This window comes from Haemaphysalis longicornis, unplaced genomic scaffold (assembly GCF_048455015.1).
Source record: "Haemaphysalis longicornis isolate Haplotype H1 unplaced genomic scaffold, Haemaphysalis longicornis Haplotype H1 scaffold_2, whole genome shotgun sequence".
In the NCBI taxonomy this organism is placed as follows: Eukaryota; Metazoa; Arthropoda; class Arachnida; order Ixodida; family Ixodidae; genus Haemaphysalis; species Haemaphysalis longicornis.
In genome coordinates this window covers 259,089,939-259,109,918 of record NW_027526295.1, presented here as the reverse complement: position 1 = coordinate 259,109,918, position 19,980 = coordinate 259,089,939, and the positions used below count along the sequence as shown (strand labels likewise).

Below are 19,980 nucleotides of genomic sequence, written 5' to 3'. Positions count from 1 at the left end.
GATGTGTTTTTTGTTGACCTGTGAGTTCTTTTTTTCATCAGTGGGAACATTTATAACTTTTAGCCTCATCTGTGATGAGGTTGACAAATGACGACCACCGCCGCACTGAAGCTTCAAGTGTTCTAGTTAGACTCCTTGGAAGACTCTTTTATGTTATTTCAGCTCTCGCAGTTTTGGGGAGATTCTAAGAATGATAAAGGTATTTATCATACGAAATTGCACTGTTTTTCTAATAAAATAGGCCCTAGCGGAAAATTTAGCGGGTATGTTTTAGAATCTAGCGGAATCTGGCGGATTTCTTATGGCTTTTTAGTGGATATCTGACGCCCAGCGGTGGCAACACTGGCTACGAGCACGCAAGTTTGAATAAAAAACTGAAAAAACAAACTTCAGAAGCCAATATAAAAACACACATCTTCGATTTTTCTCAAATTCTCCCCAGATGTAGGCCTTGACATGTAGCCTACTTGTATTATTATAAAAACAGGTTGCATCATTTTGTTTCTGGAGGGCGTACAGCGCGCGAGAGGAGCCCTATCCGCCCGGCACTTAACGGCGTACTGTAGTGATAACAACTTCTCTCAGATTTGAATAAATTATGTGTATTTTGTATTAAAGGTAAATGATCTCTTTACGTATGCAATAGGTGAGAAGTTAACAGAAAAAAATGGCATTGTAATGTCCAAGTTGGCACAATAACAACCAATCTGCGCCCAATGGATTGGGGAAAGAACCGCAAAACACTTAGGTTCTGCACCATATTTAAAAAGCGCTCTTTCAGTTTTTTTGGAACTCTCTCAACATGTTGACCGCTAAATTTACTTTGGTTAGAAGTAGAAACATTTTGCCTTGGCGCTGTCTGGACGTCCGGGCCCCTTTCACCAGCCAGTCAGCGCTGGTTCAAGAGCTCCTAACTGGTCAGGTGCTCCACCCACTGCTCGTAGGTGGGGTTGGGATTACGGTAGCAGTAGGGCTTCCTTGGCACTCCAATACCCCGTGGTACAAGGTGCCGTCAACTTGGCTGACGTTACAGGTGGCAGGGTATTGGGTGAGGTACAAAGCGTGTAGTAGGGTGTTATGGGTATACGAATTGGTTTGTAGGCGCCGGGGGGTCTCTTGTTGCGTGTTAGTTGCGTATGGGATGGTGGGGGCGACGGCGATCGTAGTGGGCTACGTGTGATGGAGAAAACAACGTCAGCAATCCGGCACCTTGTTAAGCTAACGATCCTGCTATAACATACCCGCTGGGCCCCTCAAACAGACTACGCAGCAGATGCGACAACGCCAAATTGTCTGACTCGTTACACCAAATTAACCACGGAATGCCCCATAACTACCAATCTCAAATTGTTTCGCAGCACTGTAGACCATCCTGTCAAAAGAACAACCATATGAATGTGACAAACGGAACCCACTGAGCACGCCGTAGGCGTCGCCTCGCCACACACGCGCTAACGTGAACGAGCTAAGTGAAAACACCTGGTAATATTTGAGGCAAAAATTCAGGGGTGCCGGAAAAGACGTAGTTCCTTATTTTAAGGTCAGAACATGCACCCCTCAGCTCCTAGTTTACCTTAAACCCTACACCATCGTCTTTCCCTTTACACGAAGTGGAGACGCAGATAACGGCGGTGCGCAGGACTTCTGAATATTCGTGCAAAAACAGCGTCCGCGTCTGGCTTCTTTCTCGCGGCTCATCTTCTGCGATGACGTCTACCACAATGCCAGCAGAATATTCTTGTGTTCTTTAATGGAACTGTAAGGGCTTAGCGCGGAAGTTCGGCGAACTAAAATACCACACACACATTAACTGGACGATTACTGCATAAGCCATCCAGCTAAAGGAAAGGACCTGTTCCACAATTCCCAGAACTCAGTGTGCTCAAGTTACAGTTTCAGTTTTCGGTTATTGTTGCTGTTGATATGCTACAAAGAATAAACAACTCTAGGAGGTGCCATAGGCGTAGACTGGATAGGCACCAGACTTGTACACATTACAGAAAATAAGTAACCTATCACAATTACAATGACGTCCTTTAAAATTTAATGGTTCAGAGTGGTAAATTACAGCCCCAGAAAAGTAACTGAGCAATTACAGAAATGAAATAGGTTACGTTTGCGTCCCCTTTCCCTCAAAATTTTATTCCTGTAAGGCAATACACAAGTTTACTCAAACTACAACGAAGTATACTGTGGCTTGCATGGTAGAGAGAAGGCTGGAGGCTTGCGTGAAGGCGGGGAGGCTTACTGCGGCTTCTGTGATACAGTGTTATACCTTGTTAATTTTCAACAGAAGATGTTTTTCGAAGTTATCGTCGCTGATTCTTCCACGTTTCCTCGTTAAGAGGTCTGCTGCTACACTGAACACTTTCTGAATGCATGCGCTGGAAGGAAGGGTGGTACTATAACGTAGGAACACATTTCGCACCAGCTGGTAGTTGCGCAGTGCTTCCATCCTAGTGTCCATGACTCCATGTCCTCTATATGAAGCGTCGCGCTTCGCTGTTGCCGCTGTTGCCGGAGGCGCACCGTCGTGCGGTGGCGCTCCGTGCACTGTGTGGAAAATGCCGGGCTAGGTGTAATGGTAGGTGAGCTGCGGAGACATCTGACGGGGCGGGGGACCCTCAAGAGCGATCGCATATTTTTCGGGGCGAGAACTGCCGTAGAAGACAGATTACTACTTGATTTCGGAAAAAAAAAGTAATTGATTACTGGTAATCAGTTACAAGCAAGTGTATTTGAACTATCCAGAACATTACAGTTTCGAAAAATTAATCCATACAAAATTACAAGAAAGTGTATTTGATTAGAAGTAACGGATTACGCAACGCGTTACGTAACGCGTTACGTACACCTCTGGTAGGGACCGATCATGCGGAGTCGTTGGACTGTGACACTCTTGGAAAAGCAATTGTTTCATTCCTTCCTGCCGGCAACAGACACAGATGGTAGTTGTGCGCGTTCGCTTGTCGCCTTGAGACGGGATTGTCACCTTGTATTGCACTCTACAAAGCAGTGCCCTCACAAATCGAATTCGCCTAGGCTGGCTTTAACACCTCCGCCTCTGTTAGCCGGCAGTACCGCTACTGGGAGGGAAGTTTGGAGGGTGGAAGGAAATTGACGGTGAATTTGGCGCTCCGCGTGGATCTTGGAGTCATGCGCTAGCGCGCCGTAGCTGGTGAGAAATTCATGTCGCACCTGCGTAAGATGTCTTTTTCTGGCCCAACTCAATCAGCGCCTTAAAGTGGTTCCACCAGTAGATTATGTGCCCGCGAAAACCTCTAGACCAGTCTCGAGGCGCAGCGAGCACATTTTTAGAATTCCGTCGTTTGTGTGCGCACCATGCCAAACTGCAAGCTAAGCCTAACGGGCCTCCCGCTCCCCCCTCCCCCCCCTTTACCCTCCATCGCGCCGCATTGGGTTGGTAGGAGGATTTTCAGTGACGCCCAAAGCGGGAACGACTTATCCGTAGTGGCGCACGAACCGCAGGAATGGTTTAAACGTTTTTTCACTCACTCTGCAGCGACGTGGATACAAACCGCGTAAACAGTGTCCTTTTGCACCTACCTTTCTACAATGACTGATTCCACAAATCGCATCATAAGCGTCATACTCGTACCAAACGAAGACGACTGGACTAATCTCGTGCTGGTGCATACATTTTTCGAAGTCCCTCAATGCGGATCTTTCATGCACAAGACGGTTTCAACTTCGCACCCAACGAGGCCTGGATTGCACAGACCGTCACGGCGCTGCAACTCACCGCTTATCTGATGGAAGCGGATGCTCAAGACTTCCCATTGGCGACGAGAAAAACGTGGCGATCATTAAAACCACCAAAACAACTGCCGCGGCGTAAATCGACAAGGTAAAGTTCGGATATTTCGAAGGCCAAGCCCTTATTAAAACACACTTGTAGATGCTTCTTCCGGAGAATTTCAGCGAGGATGTCATCTAGAAGAACTGTTGAAGAACGTCCCCCGAAGAGTTTTTTCAGTGTCAGAGGCGTAACCGGTTTTATTGGGCATATGATGGAGCGTGCATCATTCGCTGCTCTCATCCCGTTTCTGTGCAGTCACATTCGCCACACGGTACTTTACCACTACGACGATTACCGCTGCGGGCCGAGGGCGCCATGTTGCTGCCCTTGCTTTTCATCGGGCTCCTGGCCGATATTGCCCCCAATTCGGTATGCATTGCCACAGTCAATATGGCATCCGGCTGTTGCTCCGAAACACTTGGAATCGCAGGTGCATCAACACTCCAAAGTATCACGCTCAAAGTAGGTGATGCGCCGAAAAAACCGACAAAACCCTTACCAAAGCCGTTTATCTCAAGCGTCTGGTCATACGTAGTGAATACGAAAAATTCTCAATACAAAACTGAATCTACCGTAAATGTACCCGTTTCAAATGTAATGGAACACCCTGCCCCGAGCATAGTTTTGCCCATGTCTCTCCCTTAACTATGAGTTTTCAAATACGTTGATGCCTGACCGAATTTCTTTAAATTCCCTTTTAAAATTACCATTCAATGTGAAAAATTGTGTGATGTGCAAAATATTTTGCCCAGGATTTCAACTGGCACGGTTGCAACCACCGCGAGATGTATTCATCGACCAATAGCTGACAAACGAATGATCTATAGCCACCCGGCTATTCTCTTTTTACTTGCAATATCTGCGTGTTGTATTGTATCAATAGTAGCTCTAAATCGTTTGATTTCAGTATTCTTAGCTGCTAATATGCCCGTTTGGGGATTAAAACTTCAGCAGCAAGCAAAACTTTGATCCAACCAGGTGAGCAGATTTTCCTTGACTGAGAATTACCGTGGGGCACGCGTTTCATACGCACACGGGACGAAATCTCGCTCAAGCCACGAAGCCTTCCTACCGAAGTGTTGACTGGGCAGCACAAAATGATTCCTCAACTTTTGTAAACAATACCTACAGAAATATCGTGTTTGCTTCCGTCGTAATAGAAAATTAGCAGTGGCTCAGCTCGCCTATGCCAGGACATACGTAGCGTGAGCTAAACTTCAGCTGGTTGTTCTTAGGTTTCCTGCTTGTTTAGGATTACCGTGTTTATTCGCGTAATGATCGCACTTTTTTTTTCAAAAAATATGATGCAAATTTAGGGATGCGTACATCACGCGAGGCAAATTTTTCACGAATAAAGTTTCAGCGCAGAAAACGCAAGCGAGTTGGAGGTCAGAATTTTTACGATAAGTCTCATGAACATAATAAACATAATCAATAAAAGCATAATAAAAACTTCACGGATTACCGCCAGCCGCGTTGCAAAGTGATTCAAAATGTAGAGTTTTCATGAATTACAGAACGCGCTGGAACGAGTTTTCTGCGAACTGAGAACAGGTCGACCAATAAGTTACCGTTACTGGGGCTGACCTCTCCAGCTTTCAATAAGGATTCTCCCCCCCCCCCTCTCTCTCTCTCTCTCTCTCTCTCTCTATCTCTATCTCTATCTCTCTCTCTCTCTCTCTCTCTCTCTCTCTCTCTCTCTGTCTCTCTCTCTCTCTCAATTTGTCTGTCTCTACCTGCCATTGAGAAAACACAAGTTGTGTTAGTTTCCGTGCAATGATCGTGGAACCGTTAATATTGCCCATGGTGAAAGCCACAAAGCGTTATCCTCATCACCTTCCGCTAATTCTGCATTATATTTCTTCTTAATTATATAGGAAACTGGACGCAACTAACATTCCTTATAAAGTATTTCGCGAAATAAATTGGTGTCCGCCAGTCAATGGTTAAATCAATATTGAAAAAGGTTCGTTTTCCTTTATCATGAGAGCTCAATACCGACGATGGAACTGTGTGCTGCCTTCTTACATCGTCTCGACATCACTTTATGCTTTTCACGCCAACACAGAATATGGCCGTATTCCCTATCAGAAGCTCGCTAAAGAAAATCGTCTTATCACTGTATACCTAGTTTTTTTATAAGATAGTGTCGTGAGCGGTATCGAATACCAGGCCCTTTTCCCAACGATAAAGATAAGTTACTACGCTGCGTACGATACGGCTGATAATACGGCTGATACGGCTGATTCAAGAGGCGGCCGTGTTCAATTCCAAGAATCTTGCCTCATCCCAACTACAGCGTTTCAACATCCAGTGTGCGAATGTAACGGTCGATTTGCGGCTGCTCGTTTTCTGAACCCTGTAACGATAAAGTGTTCTTCTGTCTTTATAAAATCGTATGGATTCCCTCCAAGCGCTTGCCTAGGTCATATGCGGTAAGTAATCTATTAATTTTCACAGAGCTTTTCGGGACCAAGGACATTTTTAGCCTTTACTTCAGTCGAAAGGTCGCAAGAAAGAATAAACGCTACAACATAATACTTCGGCAGCATTCAGAGCTTTTGTATCATTTAGACGCAACTCCTATGCAGTAGGATGCATATAGTACGTATCCGCTCTGCTATCAGTGTTCGCTGAACACTGGTAGTAAGCAGAGAGAACCTACTTAGTAAAAACTATGCTATTAAATTTTGCTCCTTTGCGTGAAAGACCACCGTGTTGTATAGTTGTAACTTGTATACATGCAATCTTTCTAACTATAGCACGCGCATTCTGATTTCCAGGCAATACCGTAAATTTTTATTGTTTGATTATTCAATTGCAGCTGGCTGTAGTAGTTGCATTTGGGATGGATACCATGCAGGAAAAGATTGCCTGGACCTTCTGGTATCCCCAAATCAGTTCTAATTGGTATGGCAGCTAGCAAGAGCGCGACGGGGCTTGCGATAGCTGGTTTTGGTTCAAATATTTAACAATAAGGAGGGATGTTGGATCGTGACTCTGTCCTTCCTCAAAGGATTCACGGACACTGGCATCACTGAACAACCACCTGCGCAGACGATACGACCTTGATTGTTTTACGCGATGTTTATGGTCACGATGTTGCGTTTTTTTTTATTAAGAATCTCACGTACGCCCGACCGCAGAAATGAAGGTTTCGCTAGGTACGCACGTCTTCCCTTGAACTTTATTTTACCCCGTCCACCGCCCACAGTGAGGTAGTGGATATAACCAAACAATTAGTACAACCTGTGGATGAGTTACGCCAGTGCACAAGTTTCTTACAACTATGTGCCGCCGGTGCCACTACGACATAGCTTTATTCGACGTAGAATATAATCTTTTATTAGTGAATGTGACCTATGGATAAGTGTCTGTACGTACGACCGTCTGTACTCCTTGGCAGGGAGAGGAGGAGAGGTTTTTCTAAAACGCAACATTAACCGTCGAGAATTCCCCGGGCAAAGTTCACCGAAACAAACTGCACTCCCTCAGCTGGTCAGAGACGGGAAAAGCCGGTCAAGTAGGAGGACGATGTTTTGGAAAATGTGGGGACTGAAATGCAAGTTGCACCCTCTCAGCTTTCTTCCGCGTTTCATATCCTCTGTGTCAAATGCGGTGAGGTGGCGTGGAGTGGCAGGGTGACAGCCGGAGTTAAAAGCACTGCAGAGTGGTTGTGCTAACGCGGAGGGCGCCTTCCCAAGTTTGTCATAAATCCTTTCTGAGCCACAAGACCATGCCTTCTTGAGGTTGAGGGTTTTTTGCAGTCACTTCATTTTCTGCTCGGAACAATTGATGCGCAACAGAAATTAACACTCAGTTTTTGCAGGGTCTCCAAGCGAAGGTTCTGCGCAACCCATCATGGCAAAGAGTACACAGAACGCCCAGTGCGAAGTCATCCTAGGGATATCTCAAGCTAAAAAAAACCGTTGGATGCAGATGCCCTCCCTCTCCCCAGTTCAGCCCTCTGAAGTCTGGTGCGTCGACTTTAAGATATCGCAAGAAGGGACGGTGCGATGCGAAACTGCTGTTGAAAACGACACGCTCAAAGGTTGTCTAATTGTGGCAAAGGTAGGAGATGAACTCACTCCTCCAGATCGACAGGTAAGTCAGATAGGTTTCTCAGTTCTGTTGCCCCCCCCCCCCCCCCCAAAAAAAAAAAAAAAGAAATACTCTCCTGACGGTTTGTGTGTCGGATTTGGCGTATTTTAGTTCAGGAAAAATAAAAGCATGTGATAGCTTGTATATGACGAACCCGCTTCCTTCAAGTTTAAATACACGCGCCCTTCACTACTTTGAGGACCATATTCACTGTTATGAAAGATGCTGGCAGCAGAAGCGGAAGGTTGCAGAGCGCGCTTGACGTGATTCAGAATTTGTTCCCGTCACTTGCCACTCGTAAGGGACCGGGCGGCCGTTGTATGGCACCACCATGGAGGGAAAAAAAGCTTAGGAGAGGCCCTGACGTCACACCCAGCGCAGCCGGAAACGCCATTTTTGTAAGTCGAATGGCGGACTCTTTTTCTCTCTCTCTCGGTGCACCTTCTCCGCCTCCTCCGTCCTGTATCGCCTCTCTTGTCGTCTGCATTTGCCAGCGCCGAGCCGGCGGATATCAGCTGATAGGCAGGTAGAAGGCCGTTTTGCAGCGCGTGACCGTGAACCTAAACGCGCGGTTACACCGTTACACGGCCTTCAGTGTGGCCGCAGCAGTTTTGCGAAGCGGCTCGTTCTAACAATGCCGCAATGCTCGGTGCCAGGCTGCAAGTCGCGATCGGTACCCAAGGAATTGGGCGTCACTTTCCACCGGTTAGTGCATCATTCCGCTGACTAGTATTGCTGTATATTGGTGTGCATTCATCCTTTGTTTGCAATCGCCGCCGTTTATATGTTCCCAAGCGATGGAGAACGCCGCAAATAGTGGGCGAACGCCGTGCGGCTACCGTACTGGAAAGTGCCCAACTTTGCGTTGCAGTTTCACTGGCAATCCCAGAGATGACTAGTCAATTAAACGGCCGTTCTATATATATATAGGTAAGCTGCACTTCATGCATATTTCAAGCTAAAAAATTGCGGAATGTTTTTACCGTTGTTCGCGTGCCTTCAATAGAATTTTTTGCGAAGGAGGAGCAGGAGGAGGAGGAGGAGGAGGAGGAGGCAAAACGTTTTATTGAGCAAAAAAAAAAAAAAAAAAGGAGAGGGTGGGTGGCGTCAATAAACTTTTTTTCGCCAAGTTTCAACTTGTCTCAGTGTCAATAAATTCAAGGTGATATCAGTTGAAAACGTTCATACACTAACCTCGCAGTCTGAAACGTTGAAAAGCGAAATCCAGAGCGAGACCACAAAAAGATCCAGATTTCAGATCCAGCACTCTTCCAGTCAACAGACGGACACCTACTAAGGTAATAGGACGATGGAATTATATCAACTGGGAATCTACCTTGTAACAATTGCAAAGGCACTGCCGCGCATTGCCGGCCTAGCAAACTACATGCAGCGGCGATAACCAAAAAATTGAGTTGCGAATCGTTCGGTTGCAAGTCGCCTACGTACTGCACACCGTGTATCACTTCCCGAAAATCTACCTGACGGGTGTCCGCGCGTACGACAGGACGGCGCGTTCACGATATCTGCACTTCAATAGGCGCATCGTGATCGCGACCGGAGCAAAAGCTTGACGCGGTACAAGGTGCACTTGCAAGTAGAAATTAAATGACATATTCACATCGGCGCAGCTATCGCAACTCGCAGCATCCTTTTCGAGTTCCACAAGACCACAGCGCAGCAAAGCGAAGCAGCAATCTTCGCAATCGGACGACAAGGCAGGCGCTGCCTTTCCTCCATTACTGGCGGACGGCGGGCAGGCCGTTGCTAGGACGCCGTTGCTAACGCGACTTCCAATGGCCGCCGAAAACACGTGACTTCCTCCACACTTTTGCCAATGCGCGGGGATAGCTGGGGGCCTCTCCTAAGCTTTTTTTTCCCTCCATGGGCACCACCGTCGCTTCAGCGAACAGCGCCGCCCGTGGCGAACCACTCGTCAGTGGAATGCCGGTGGCGGTCAGGGCAACGTAACTGGGCATGGCTTTCTGTCATTTTTATGCGGTGCGGCTTGGAAAGCGTACGTAACCCCACGTGCATATTTCAGATCGGTAAATTTTGAGCGTGGATGTGACGTTTACGAGGCATGCCATGTGTGGGATTTACGCCCATACTCAGTATTTACAAATAGCAGACGACGCTCAATGCGCCAAGCTGGAAGTCAAGCTGGAAGTGAAAGTTCCTTGCTTCATGCAATTTTTTTGATGCCTGCTTGCAGTTTCGCGTATCCAGGAGTATATCTGAAGCTAAATGCTCCCACAAAGCCGGTGTGTGCAACCGATCTAGGAATGCTGCGGCGCTGTCCTTGGGCAGTTGATGACGAAACGGCGTCGACGTCGTGCACAAGCGAAAGACAAAGTTGGGGGGTGTCTTCTAAGATTTACCTCAAAACAGAAATTGTGATGGACGACGCTTCCGTAACTTCATTACCTACGGCTGAAACGTGTTTAATTTCACAGAAATGCTCTTACTACAGTCATCGGGAATCGTTGATAGAATAAATACCGCATGATAGAAGAACGTTATTGCTTGTCGTGGAGAAGCATTGCTTTACAAGAATTGCAATGGTTGCTGGCTAGTTGGTAAATGGTTTTCAAAAAACAATTCCTGTGTGGCTGAAGGACGCAAGACAGGAGGGTGCCCTAAACCTGTACTCAGTTTCACAACTGAATGCGGCGGTCGGTTTACGAGCTGCCACCTACGCTTGAAAAATCATGCACACCTTCGTCTAACGACGATGAGGGTTTATCGCAAAGCTCTATCGTATGGGTTTCCTTGGTTGCCTTCAGGATTTAAACTTTGACTATAGTTGAGCGTCGAATTTGACCAGCACGCAGTTTGGTCTTTTGATCGCAGCGCTTTTACTTTGACCATTTCCCATTCGATTTCGCAGGAAGAAAGCTTTGCGTTCAACCATCATAATCATTAGACGGAGGGCTAGGTGATTGTGCTGTTTAATTTTTAACTTCAATGCCCCCCTCTCGCAATCTAAACTTTGTCCAGCGTGTTGGAAATGTGTCTGTGCTGTAGGACTCGGGCTGATGCACCCATATTTGAGGCAACTAATCGCGCGTTTTTTGGTGTCTTCACCAGGCATTACACGATTTTTTTAGGTACTCTGTAAAGAATACTTAAGCATTAAAAGACACTGGCTGACGTTAACGCTGCCACATTTTTTAACTATCGGTGCCAGCCTTTATTCAACGCAGGTGGTAAAACGGGAAGGGGAGGAGTGATGGTGGATGGTTTGTAGCTTGGGCTGTTGAGTTGGTGAATAACTTTGGCTCTTGATAAAATGACCACCACAAATGTGGGATTTCCACTTCGGCTATGAGGCTCCCATGCTGTCACAGTGTCGCTCACCAAAACCAAAACCGAAGGCACAAAGCTCACAGTTACAGAAAGTGTAAACGCCACATTTCTACGGCTACACGGTAATCCATCTCGTATGCAGGTGCCTTTCCCTTCAAAGCACACCTATCGAGGTATATCAGCGCTAAATCTGGCGTGGAAACCCTAGTCATTAAACCAGTGGAGATAATTTAAAGTGGTAGAAATGAATAATAATATTGCTAATAGTTTTATTCCTACTTAGATCGCGCGGAGCCAGGCGCAGAGCGCTGCAAAAAGCGCTCGTGTCAATGTAGCCCATTCCCAACCTTACAAGCATCCAATAAGTTTACGGAGCCGTTAGTGCATTTAAGAAGAAAATAATACTACTAATTGTAGTCTTATTCCTACTCAGAACTGGTGTAGCCAAGCGCAGATCGCTGCAAAAAGCGCTCATGCCATTGCAGCCGATACCCAACTTTAGAAGCGCCCGACAAGTTTACGTAGTCATTACTGCATCTATAAGAACCCAACACATCCGTCTAGACTTTGTTTCACCGCACATATACGCTCACAACACCACCAAAACATTCAAAGCACCGAAGCAAACACGACAAAAACAACGGGAGGCTGTGTAGTCCAATGCACCGGCTCATTCCACTGACGAGGGGAGCGCCGAGTGGTGGCGCCACCCATTCACCTGCCCGGTCCCTATAGCATGACCATGTACGAACTAAAACGTCCTGAGACTATGCGCGATAGAAGATGTGAGTACAGTTATAAAATCTGGAACAGTGGCTTTGCGTTAAATATTTTGGGTCCAATTTCGTGTCATTTGTGCGTTTTCGCCTGTAACAGTAATCGTGCGAGAACTGGCGGCCCACATCATCAGGGCCCTCAGCGGCTACCTGGACCAAGGCGGCTGATTCCTCCCCACCATTTCTTGTTTAACACAGTTTCTATTTATCTACTGCAACCCGCAGCTCATGTTGTAAGCTGGGAGAAGAAACGTCAGTATATCTTATTGGTAGCCAGATTATGACCTTGTCCAATGAAAAGTTTTTGTATGGGAATTAGCATTGCTGTAAAACGGCAGAACCGATTCAATTCATCTTAACAACCTTTATTAGCTCCATATATGCTTGTCACCCAATTGGTATTTATCTGCTTATTTAGAGATTGTATATATCTATCTATCTATCTATCTATCTATCTATCTATCTATCTATCTATCTATCCGTATATATATATATATATATATATATATATATATATATATATATATATATATATATATATATATATATATATATATATATATATATATATATAAAGGTAAAGAATGTGGCAAGACAGAAAGAAAGTGCAGTCACTCGAGTCATGGCCCGGGGGTTAAAAAGAAGGTCCCCTTCCCCACGAGTAGTCCGAGTGGTGCTGGCTATCCCCCCACCCCCCCCCACCCCCAAGCGCAGGAAACAAAATATTGGTTAACATAAATGCCCAGAAAGTGTAGGGGAAAATAGCCCCGCCTGTAGCGTAGTGGTCATCACACCAGACCGGTATTCTGGAGGTCATGGGTTCGGTTCCCACCCGGTGGGCATTTTTTCTCCACTTTCTTTCCGTCTTTCCAAATTGTTTATCTATTTCAATGACCTACCACATCCTCCGCATTGCTTTCAGAGGCTTTCTTGACTACTGCCAACCCTTATTTCTGTCTTATCTCAACGAGCCCCTCATTTACCAATTTCTGGTTCACTATATATATATATATATATATATCAGGGTGCGGAACCAGAACTGAACCAAAAAAAGAAATAATGGTTACCGGTTCATTCCGAAACGGTTCGACCCTCCGTTGTTGATGTAGCACAGTCAATGCAATTCAGACCATTTTTTCTTTCACGTACCGTCAACTTCGTACCCGCTCGCGCACTTTCTCCTCCAGACAATTGAACACTATCACGCTCTAAGTAACAAGGGAAACGAATCAGCACCAATGTAGCAATGGTCTGTTGCTGCTGGAAGCGCGAGCGTAGTGCAAGCTGAAAAAACGAAATGTCATTCTCGGCAGCTTACAGGGGATATAAAACGACTTTCCCCTTCCCTAGCTGCGACTTTATTAGAGCAATCAAGCTGCAAAAGTGCTCCACTGCGCAACAGCGAAAGCCCACACCCGATGTGCGCAAACTTTGTGCTTTTCATAATTTGGTTAAAAGGTCCGACACCTGCAAATTGTTAATACTTCACAAGTGTGACCGCAGGAGCTGCTCAATGGCTAAGCCGTTTGCTGCTTACCACATGTGGCCTCGATGTCCAATCCCCACGACCGTTTTTCTGAAGTAGATGGAAATCGAGAACGTCGCTGTATCAAGATTTTGATCAATGTTTAATATCACCAGCTGGTTAAATTATAGTTCATATCACAAGCTAGCTGCAGCACTGTGGAGGCTACATTGTTATCAATAGTGCGCCCACTGAGGGCGCCTAATCCGCCGTGAAGGGGGTCCTGAAAGGACACTCCCTTCTCCCCTCTCGGCAAGTGGCACCGCAAGGCCCCGGCGCCTTTTGTCGCTTCCTTCGCGGTGAGTTAGGCGCCCTGAGGGGGACAACAATGTAGCCTCCACAGTGCTGCAGCTAGCTTGTGATATGAACTATAGGTGTGCCGGCCTGCAACATAAGCTGCGCCTCGGAGCAGAGATATAGAACGAAGCATCAAATGCGCCAGTTTTTTTAAATGTGTTTACACGGAAAACAACAAAAAAGAGAAGGTGAATTACGTCGTTTTAAAGATATTACGCAAAAAGTAAGTTCATTTCATTTCATTTCATTTCATTTATTGCATACTGCAGACCTTCGCAGGTCCAAGCAGGTGGGCACGGTACAAGTAGCAAGTACATATCAGGCACTCAAGTCAGGTAGAAATGTAAAAGGAAAAAGGAAAGAATTCAACATACAAGTACAGGTTTACAGACCCAACAATACACAGTTAGCAAAACAACCAAAGCGAATATTTAAACAGAGCCTTTTAGTAAGTTCCATTCTTCCACTGTTCGTGGAAAAAAAGAAAATTTAAATGTATCTGTCCGTGCAAAATAAGGTGTTAGGGTTCCGGGGTGATGGTGTCTCGTGTGTCTTGTCGATATGGGTGTCAGGTACTGTGTGGGGTCTAGTGCTGTTTGTCTCTGAAGAAGTTGGGAAAGAAAATCAAGCCTAAATGTCTTCCGTCGTGACTCAAGGAGTTCAATGTCATTAGCTCTAATTAAATCAGAAGGTGAATCAGTGTGACGAAACTTAGAGTATATATACCTAACAGCTTTTCTTTGGATTCTTTCTAGTTTATTGATGTTTTTCTGTGTGAACGGGTCCCATATTACGCATGCATATTCTAACTTTGGTCGGATTATTGATTGGTAGGCCAGGAGTTTGACATCTGAAGGAGCGTTTTTTAGTTTGTGTCGTAAGAAAGACAGTTTACGGAAGGCGGAAGCAGAAATATTGTCAATATGTTGATTCCAGGATAAATTACTTGTGAGTGTTACTCCTAAATATTTGAATTCAGAAACTTGCTGTACAGGTGACTCATTTAGTGTATAAGTATACTGCAATGGATTTTTCTTCCGGGTTATACGCATACATACAGTTTTATCTAAGTTCAAAGCCATTCCCCAGCGATTGCACCATTGGAAAACATTAAACAAACTGTCATTAAGGTCATGTTGATTTTCAGGGCAAGTAATTTCATTATACAAAACACAATCGTCTGCGAACAGACGAATTTGCACAGATGAACATACTACACTTACAATGTCATTTATATACAGCAGGAACAGCAGGAACAGTAAGACCAAATAAGTAAAAAAATCACTAAAACGTGGATATTGCTCTATACTTTTCTTTGCCCTGCCTTTCACAACCAAACGTGTTATCAATGCGAAGGAAGTGAGTTCAGTGGTCAGTTTTTGGGGACAGTACAGTGGACAAGTTCCGTTTTTTTACAGATACAAATAACAACAGATATGTCAGGGAAATCTGTTAAGGTGCGCACTTCATCCCTTGGCAAAAAACTGCAGTCCTCCACCTTGTCTTGGAAGCAGAAACAGTAATAAAGCAGATGACACGAACAGAAAGGCATGCTGGTACCTCACACTCCCCCATTCGCCCAGCGATCATCTTTTCTGCTTGTTCTGCAATTTTGTCTCTTTGAGATCTGGTTTTTTTTTCGAAGGTGAACTTGTACTGACTACCGAACTCACTACCTTACTTTTACTGCTACTAGTTCCGGAGCGGAGTACTGCTGTGGACAAATTAAAGAGCGTCTACCTAAAAAAGTCCCATCTCATGCTCTGCGCGTCAAATTTACCTTTCATTTTGTAACAGCATAATCTGTTATAGGATTCCGCAATGTAGCCCACGGAACGATGGCCGGGGATCAGGCGTACGATGACATACTGATTGTAATGCACACATCCGGGATAGCTATCGCAAAAGGAATTGCAGTGGTCAGAGCAATAATGCAGCGACTGAGCGTTAACTAAAGCTTACTTTTAAGGAAAGTGTGGCTGACACATTCGATAAGGTGACAGCTAACAAATTATTCAGGGTGACTAAATATTCTAATTCATTGGTGGTATTTATGTGCGTGTTGTAGGATTTTTCTGTTTTGTTACAAATATAAAAGCGTGCGCCATTGGTATTAAGCGCTGGTATTAGAATGCGCCAGTACGCAGGCCTAAATTAAAGGCTTAGAGGTTAGTGTGATGGGCGATTCCATAGAGACGATTGTGATTTCAACAAAAAAAAATTCCCGCGCCTTCCCGCGAGGGGAACACGAGTAAATGCAGAGCATTGGGGCCTCAGTACTGGTGGAAGGCAGTGTTACTTCCATCGCTTCTTCCGTGATGCTGGAGTAGCAGACACGAGTAAACGTGGGAGCGAGCGTCAACCAAGGAAGGAAGGAGCAACGCAGTGACTGAAGCACGAGCGACCGCTAGCGGCTTTATATTTGCAGCGCGCGCAGTAGAAGGAGAGCGGTACAGGGGGGAGAGCGCGCATGCGCAAGCAGCGCGCGCTCTTCTACGCCCCACCGCGCTGCTATCACGCACCTGTTACGCCGAGACACGGCCGGACTCGAGGAGCGGCGAGCACGCACTTTCATATGAAAGTGCGCGCCCGCCGCTCCTCCAGCCCGGCCGTGGCCGAGACCGCGACGGAGCGTTCCGGGGGTGACGAGCGAACGGGCTGACTACGACGCATGCGCGCACCTGCTGTGGACGCGGAGCTGTGGACGCCGTCCGACGCAGGAAGAGGCGAGCCTAAGAAATGCTCTGAATTTAAAAAGGAAAGGGCAAAATATATCCCATTGTCATATCTCTTGGCGGTGGCTGTATGAATAGTCGCTAGGACAACATAAAGTCTGGGCGAGAAAGAAGGTTTTTTGATTGATTGATTGTAGGGTTTAACGCGCCGAGGCAACACTGGCGATGAGGCGCGCCGTAGTGGAGGGCTCCGGATTAATTTTGACCACCTGGGGATCTTTAACGTGCGCCGAAATCTCGAACACACGGGCGTTTTTGCTTTTCGCCTCCATCAGAAAAGCGACCGCCGCGGCCGGGAACCGAACCCGCGACCTCGTGCTCAGCAGCATAACGCCTTAGCCACTGAGCCACCGCGGCGGGTGAGAAAGAAGGTGGTTAATCGTCGCCACTTCATCTGTTTTTCTAATATCTGTGAATTGCTTAAAGTTTCCTTTGCAATTGCGCACTTCCCTTAGGGAACCGCAGCATTTTGAATTTTTGTTTGTATTTTGAATTTGACTGTCGTTTTAAACTATTAAATGTTTTTTTCTAATTTCAGTGATAATTCAACTCATCTAACCGGTTCGCGAACCGGTATTTTTTCCGGTTCAACACACTGATATATATATATATTTTTTTCGGGTACACGTAAACAAAAAGCATGCATTGTTCCTGGGGACAATACACACATTTTTTTCCGGGAACATAAACAGATGTGTAACCAATAAAAAGCTTGAGTGGCAACAGATCCATTATCATATCTTTATTTTCAGTGCGAGTACAGAATCGCTCTGCAGACGGTGTTTGGCGGGATAGATGTGGCATAAGTGTACCATTACACGCGTTGTTTGATGAGAGATATTACTCAAGCTATATACACCAATTACTGAAACTTAGAATTAGTAGCTAAAACAATGCTGGATTTATAACCCAATAGGTGATCACTAGTTTGTTTAAAGAACATGCCAGGAAAAGCATGGCACAATTTCACATACAGAGCGAGACTAGAATAAATATGACAAGCGACAGTAGGTGTAAAAAGAGACATTGTAAAGATACGGTAAGTTACGAAAAACAACATGAATCTGATTGCGATAGCTGGAACATCTAACATTGATGAACAATTATCAGGCTGGATGTGCAAATTTTCTTAAGAGAAAAGCTTTTTAATACCAGCTTACCAACTGAGGATAGTAAAATTATTGGAAGATTTATTAATGAATTTTTTGGGAATGCAGGAATACTATTGCTTTTTTGTCGTTATTGTGAGGCACATCCCAACCCACATACCTTCCTGAGCGTGCTTTTTTCGGCGTTTCTCACGTGCCCCTCAGGTCGCGGGTTCGATTCCCGGCCGCGGCGGGCGCTTTTCTGATGGAGGCGAAAAGCAAAAACGCCCGTGTGTACGAGATTTTGGCGCACGTTAAAGATCCCCAGTTGGTAGAAATTAATCCGGAGCCCTCCACTACGGCGCGCCTCATCACCTGCTTTGCGTCGGCGCGTTAAACCATACAATCAATCAAATCAATCACGTGCCCCTCGCACACTGTGCCAACAGCATCTTGCGTTGTAAACGTCTCAGTGCTCACGCCTGCTCGTTTTAGCAGGTACATTGGCTGCCTCTCGCTTTTTTTGTTGTCCACCAGTATGGGCACTTCGTTGCCGTCATTACCATTCCGCGCTCTTTTACCGCCTATTCAGTCCTGCACTTGCGTTACACTCCATTACAACGCGTACAAGCTATGACTGGAAGAGTCGAGATGTCAAATGACATGCGCGTGGGGTGGGTCGAGCAGAATCTGGGGTGCGAACGCAGCGCAGCCGCAGCCGATGCCCCCGCCGCGTTATGGCTCCCTTCTCCCAGTAGGTCTTGGATATTATGACTAATTATTTTACCTTCCTTCTAGCATTGGTCGTTTTAGAAAGCAAATATTTTAGTGCGTTTTCAGATATATCCTCTCAAATGGGAAGCTATGCGAGATACACCCTATTTTCCGCTTTGGTTGTGATCGAGGTGTAATTTTAGCGAATTAAGAAGTACTCCTCGGTTTCAGATCCCGATCGGATACTTTGGCTTCAATTTTGACCGAATAAGGGAAGCGTTTGAAAGTATTGACAACGCCTCTAGGTACGACCTCGTTTTAAACAATTCTCGCACTTGGACTCAGAAGCTTCTTCAAACCCTTGGTGTTGCCATTCCCGAGATAACTCGCAAGACCCGAGGAAAAGTGAGTACTATTCTGTGTAGCATTTTCAGCTTTACGTTCCCGGCATTGTCTCTTTTGCCAACTCGTCTCAAACGGAACCTCGACAGGCCTAAAGCAGCTATGCTTTCTGGATATAACGATCGCATGCAACAGATGCAAGAGGGATTTTTCTGAATGTGTATACATTCGGCGCAGAAGGAGTGGCTTTCAACCGGCTGATTAATTATGCTGTCTATGGTGCTTACTCCTGTCACCCTAAACCGAATTTCGTAGTGTGGTTGCATTGCGGTAACTGCGGAGACAACTCCACCTCAAAAACATTTTGGTGTTAACATGTAAAAATTAAGACTCATTGCACTTAGCCTAATAAAATGACTCTTTAAATTTTGATACTTCTTTAATATAATCTTCATCCGCTTTTTGTTCTTCAAGTCTAAGTTCAGTGCGGCCTTGGGAAAAGATGGGAGCCCCACAAATAAATGAATATAAAAATAATGAACTAAAAGTTTAAACTGCTGAACACTCACAAAATTGTTCTTTTCAGGTGTGTTCCTCAGATAAGCCGGATTGCGAAGTGATCTTGGGGTTTTCTCGCCTCGTCCCACGCCGGCGGAAATTTTTTTCCAAGGGTGACAGCTCGCTGCTTTCGAAATGGGTGTTCATGCACTGGCTGGTGGACTTCAAAATACAAGGCGGCCAAGCAATGAGGTGTGAAGCTGGTAAAGAAAATGGCCAGCTGATGAGTAGCCTTAAATTAGGCGACGGTTTCAGTCCCCCAGAGCACACGGTGAGTGCTGTTGACTGAGACAGCCTGTTTTATTTATTTATTTGTATCTTTTTCAGCCAAGGAACATTTATTTCTCTCTCACCATCTGAATATACTGCAGTGTTCTTGCGGAAACGTTCGCAACCAAGGCCGCTATCCCGTTCAGTTTCCTTTTTTCTCCGGTTTCCCCACAATCTTCAAAGTTCTATTGCTCCCTCGATTTCTCTCTCTCTCTCCTTCTGTCCCTCTCTAAACACACACAAACACACACACACACACACACATATATATATATATATATATATATATATATATATATATATATATATATATATAACACAGAAATAAGGATTGGCAGTCAAGAAGACCTCGGAAAGCAAAGGGGAGGTTGTGGTAGGCCATTGAAACAGATCAAGAATTTGGAAAGAAAGAAAGAAAGCGAAGAAAAAATGCCCGCCAGGTGGG

At 45.5% G+C, this 19,980-nt stretch overlaps 1 protein-coding gene across 3 annotated transcripts in view; it reads left to right on the top strand.

Moving 5' to 3' along the window:
- The first annotated feature begins 6,115 nt into the window (after positions 1-6,115).
- LOC144167760 (uncharacterized) overlaps positions 6,116-19,980 on the top strand; it is a 31,690-nt gene continuing 17,825 nt past the window's right edge. For 2 of the 3 annotated variants that reach the window (XM_077696942.1, XM_077696940.1), the window contains exons 1-4: positions 6,116-6,255; positions 7,641-7,924; positions 18,597-18,770; positions 19,294-19,536. In XM_077696942.1, the coding sequence (XP_077553068.1) occupies positions 7,682-7,924; positions 18,597-18,770; positions 19,294-19,536 (660 nt within the window). In that variant the 5' untranslated portion in view covers positions 6,116-6,255; positions 7,641-7,681. The remainder of the gene's footprint in view (positions 6,256-7,640; positions 7,925-18,596; positions 18,771-19,293; positions 19,537-19,980) is intronic. The other variant, XM_077696941.1, reaches the window with a different exon arrangement.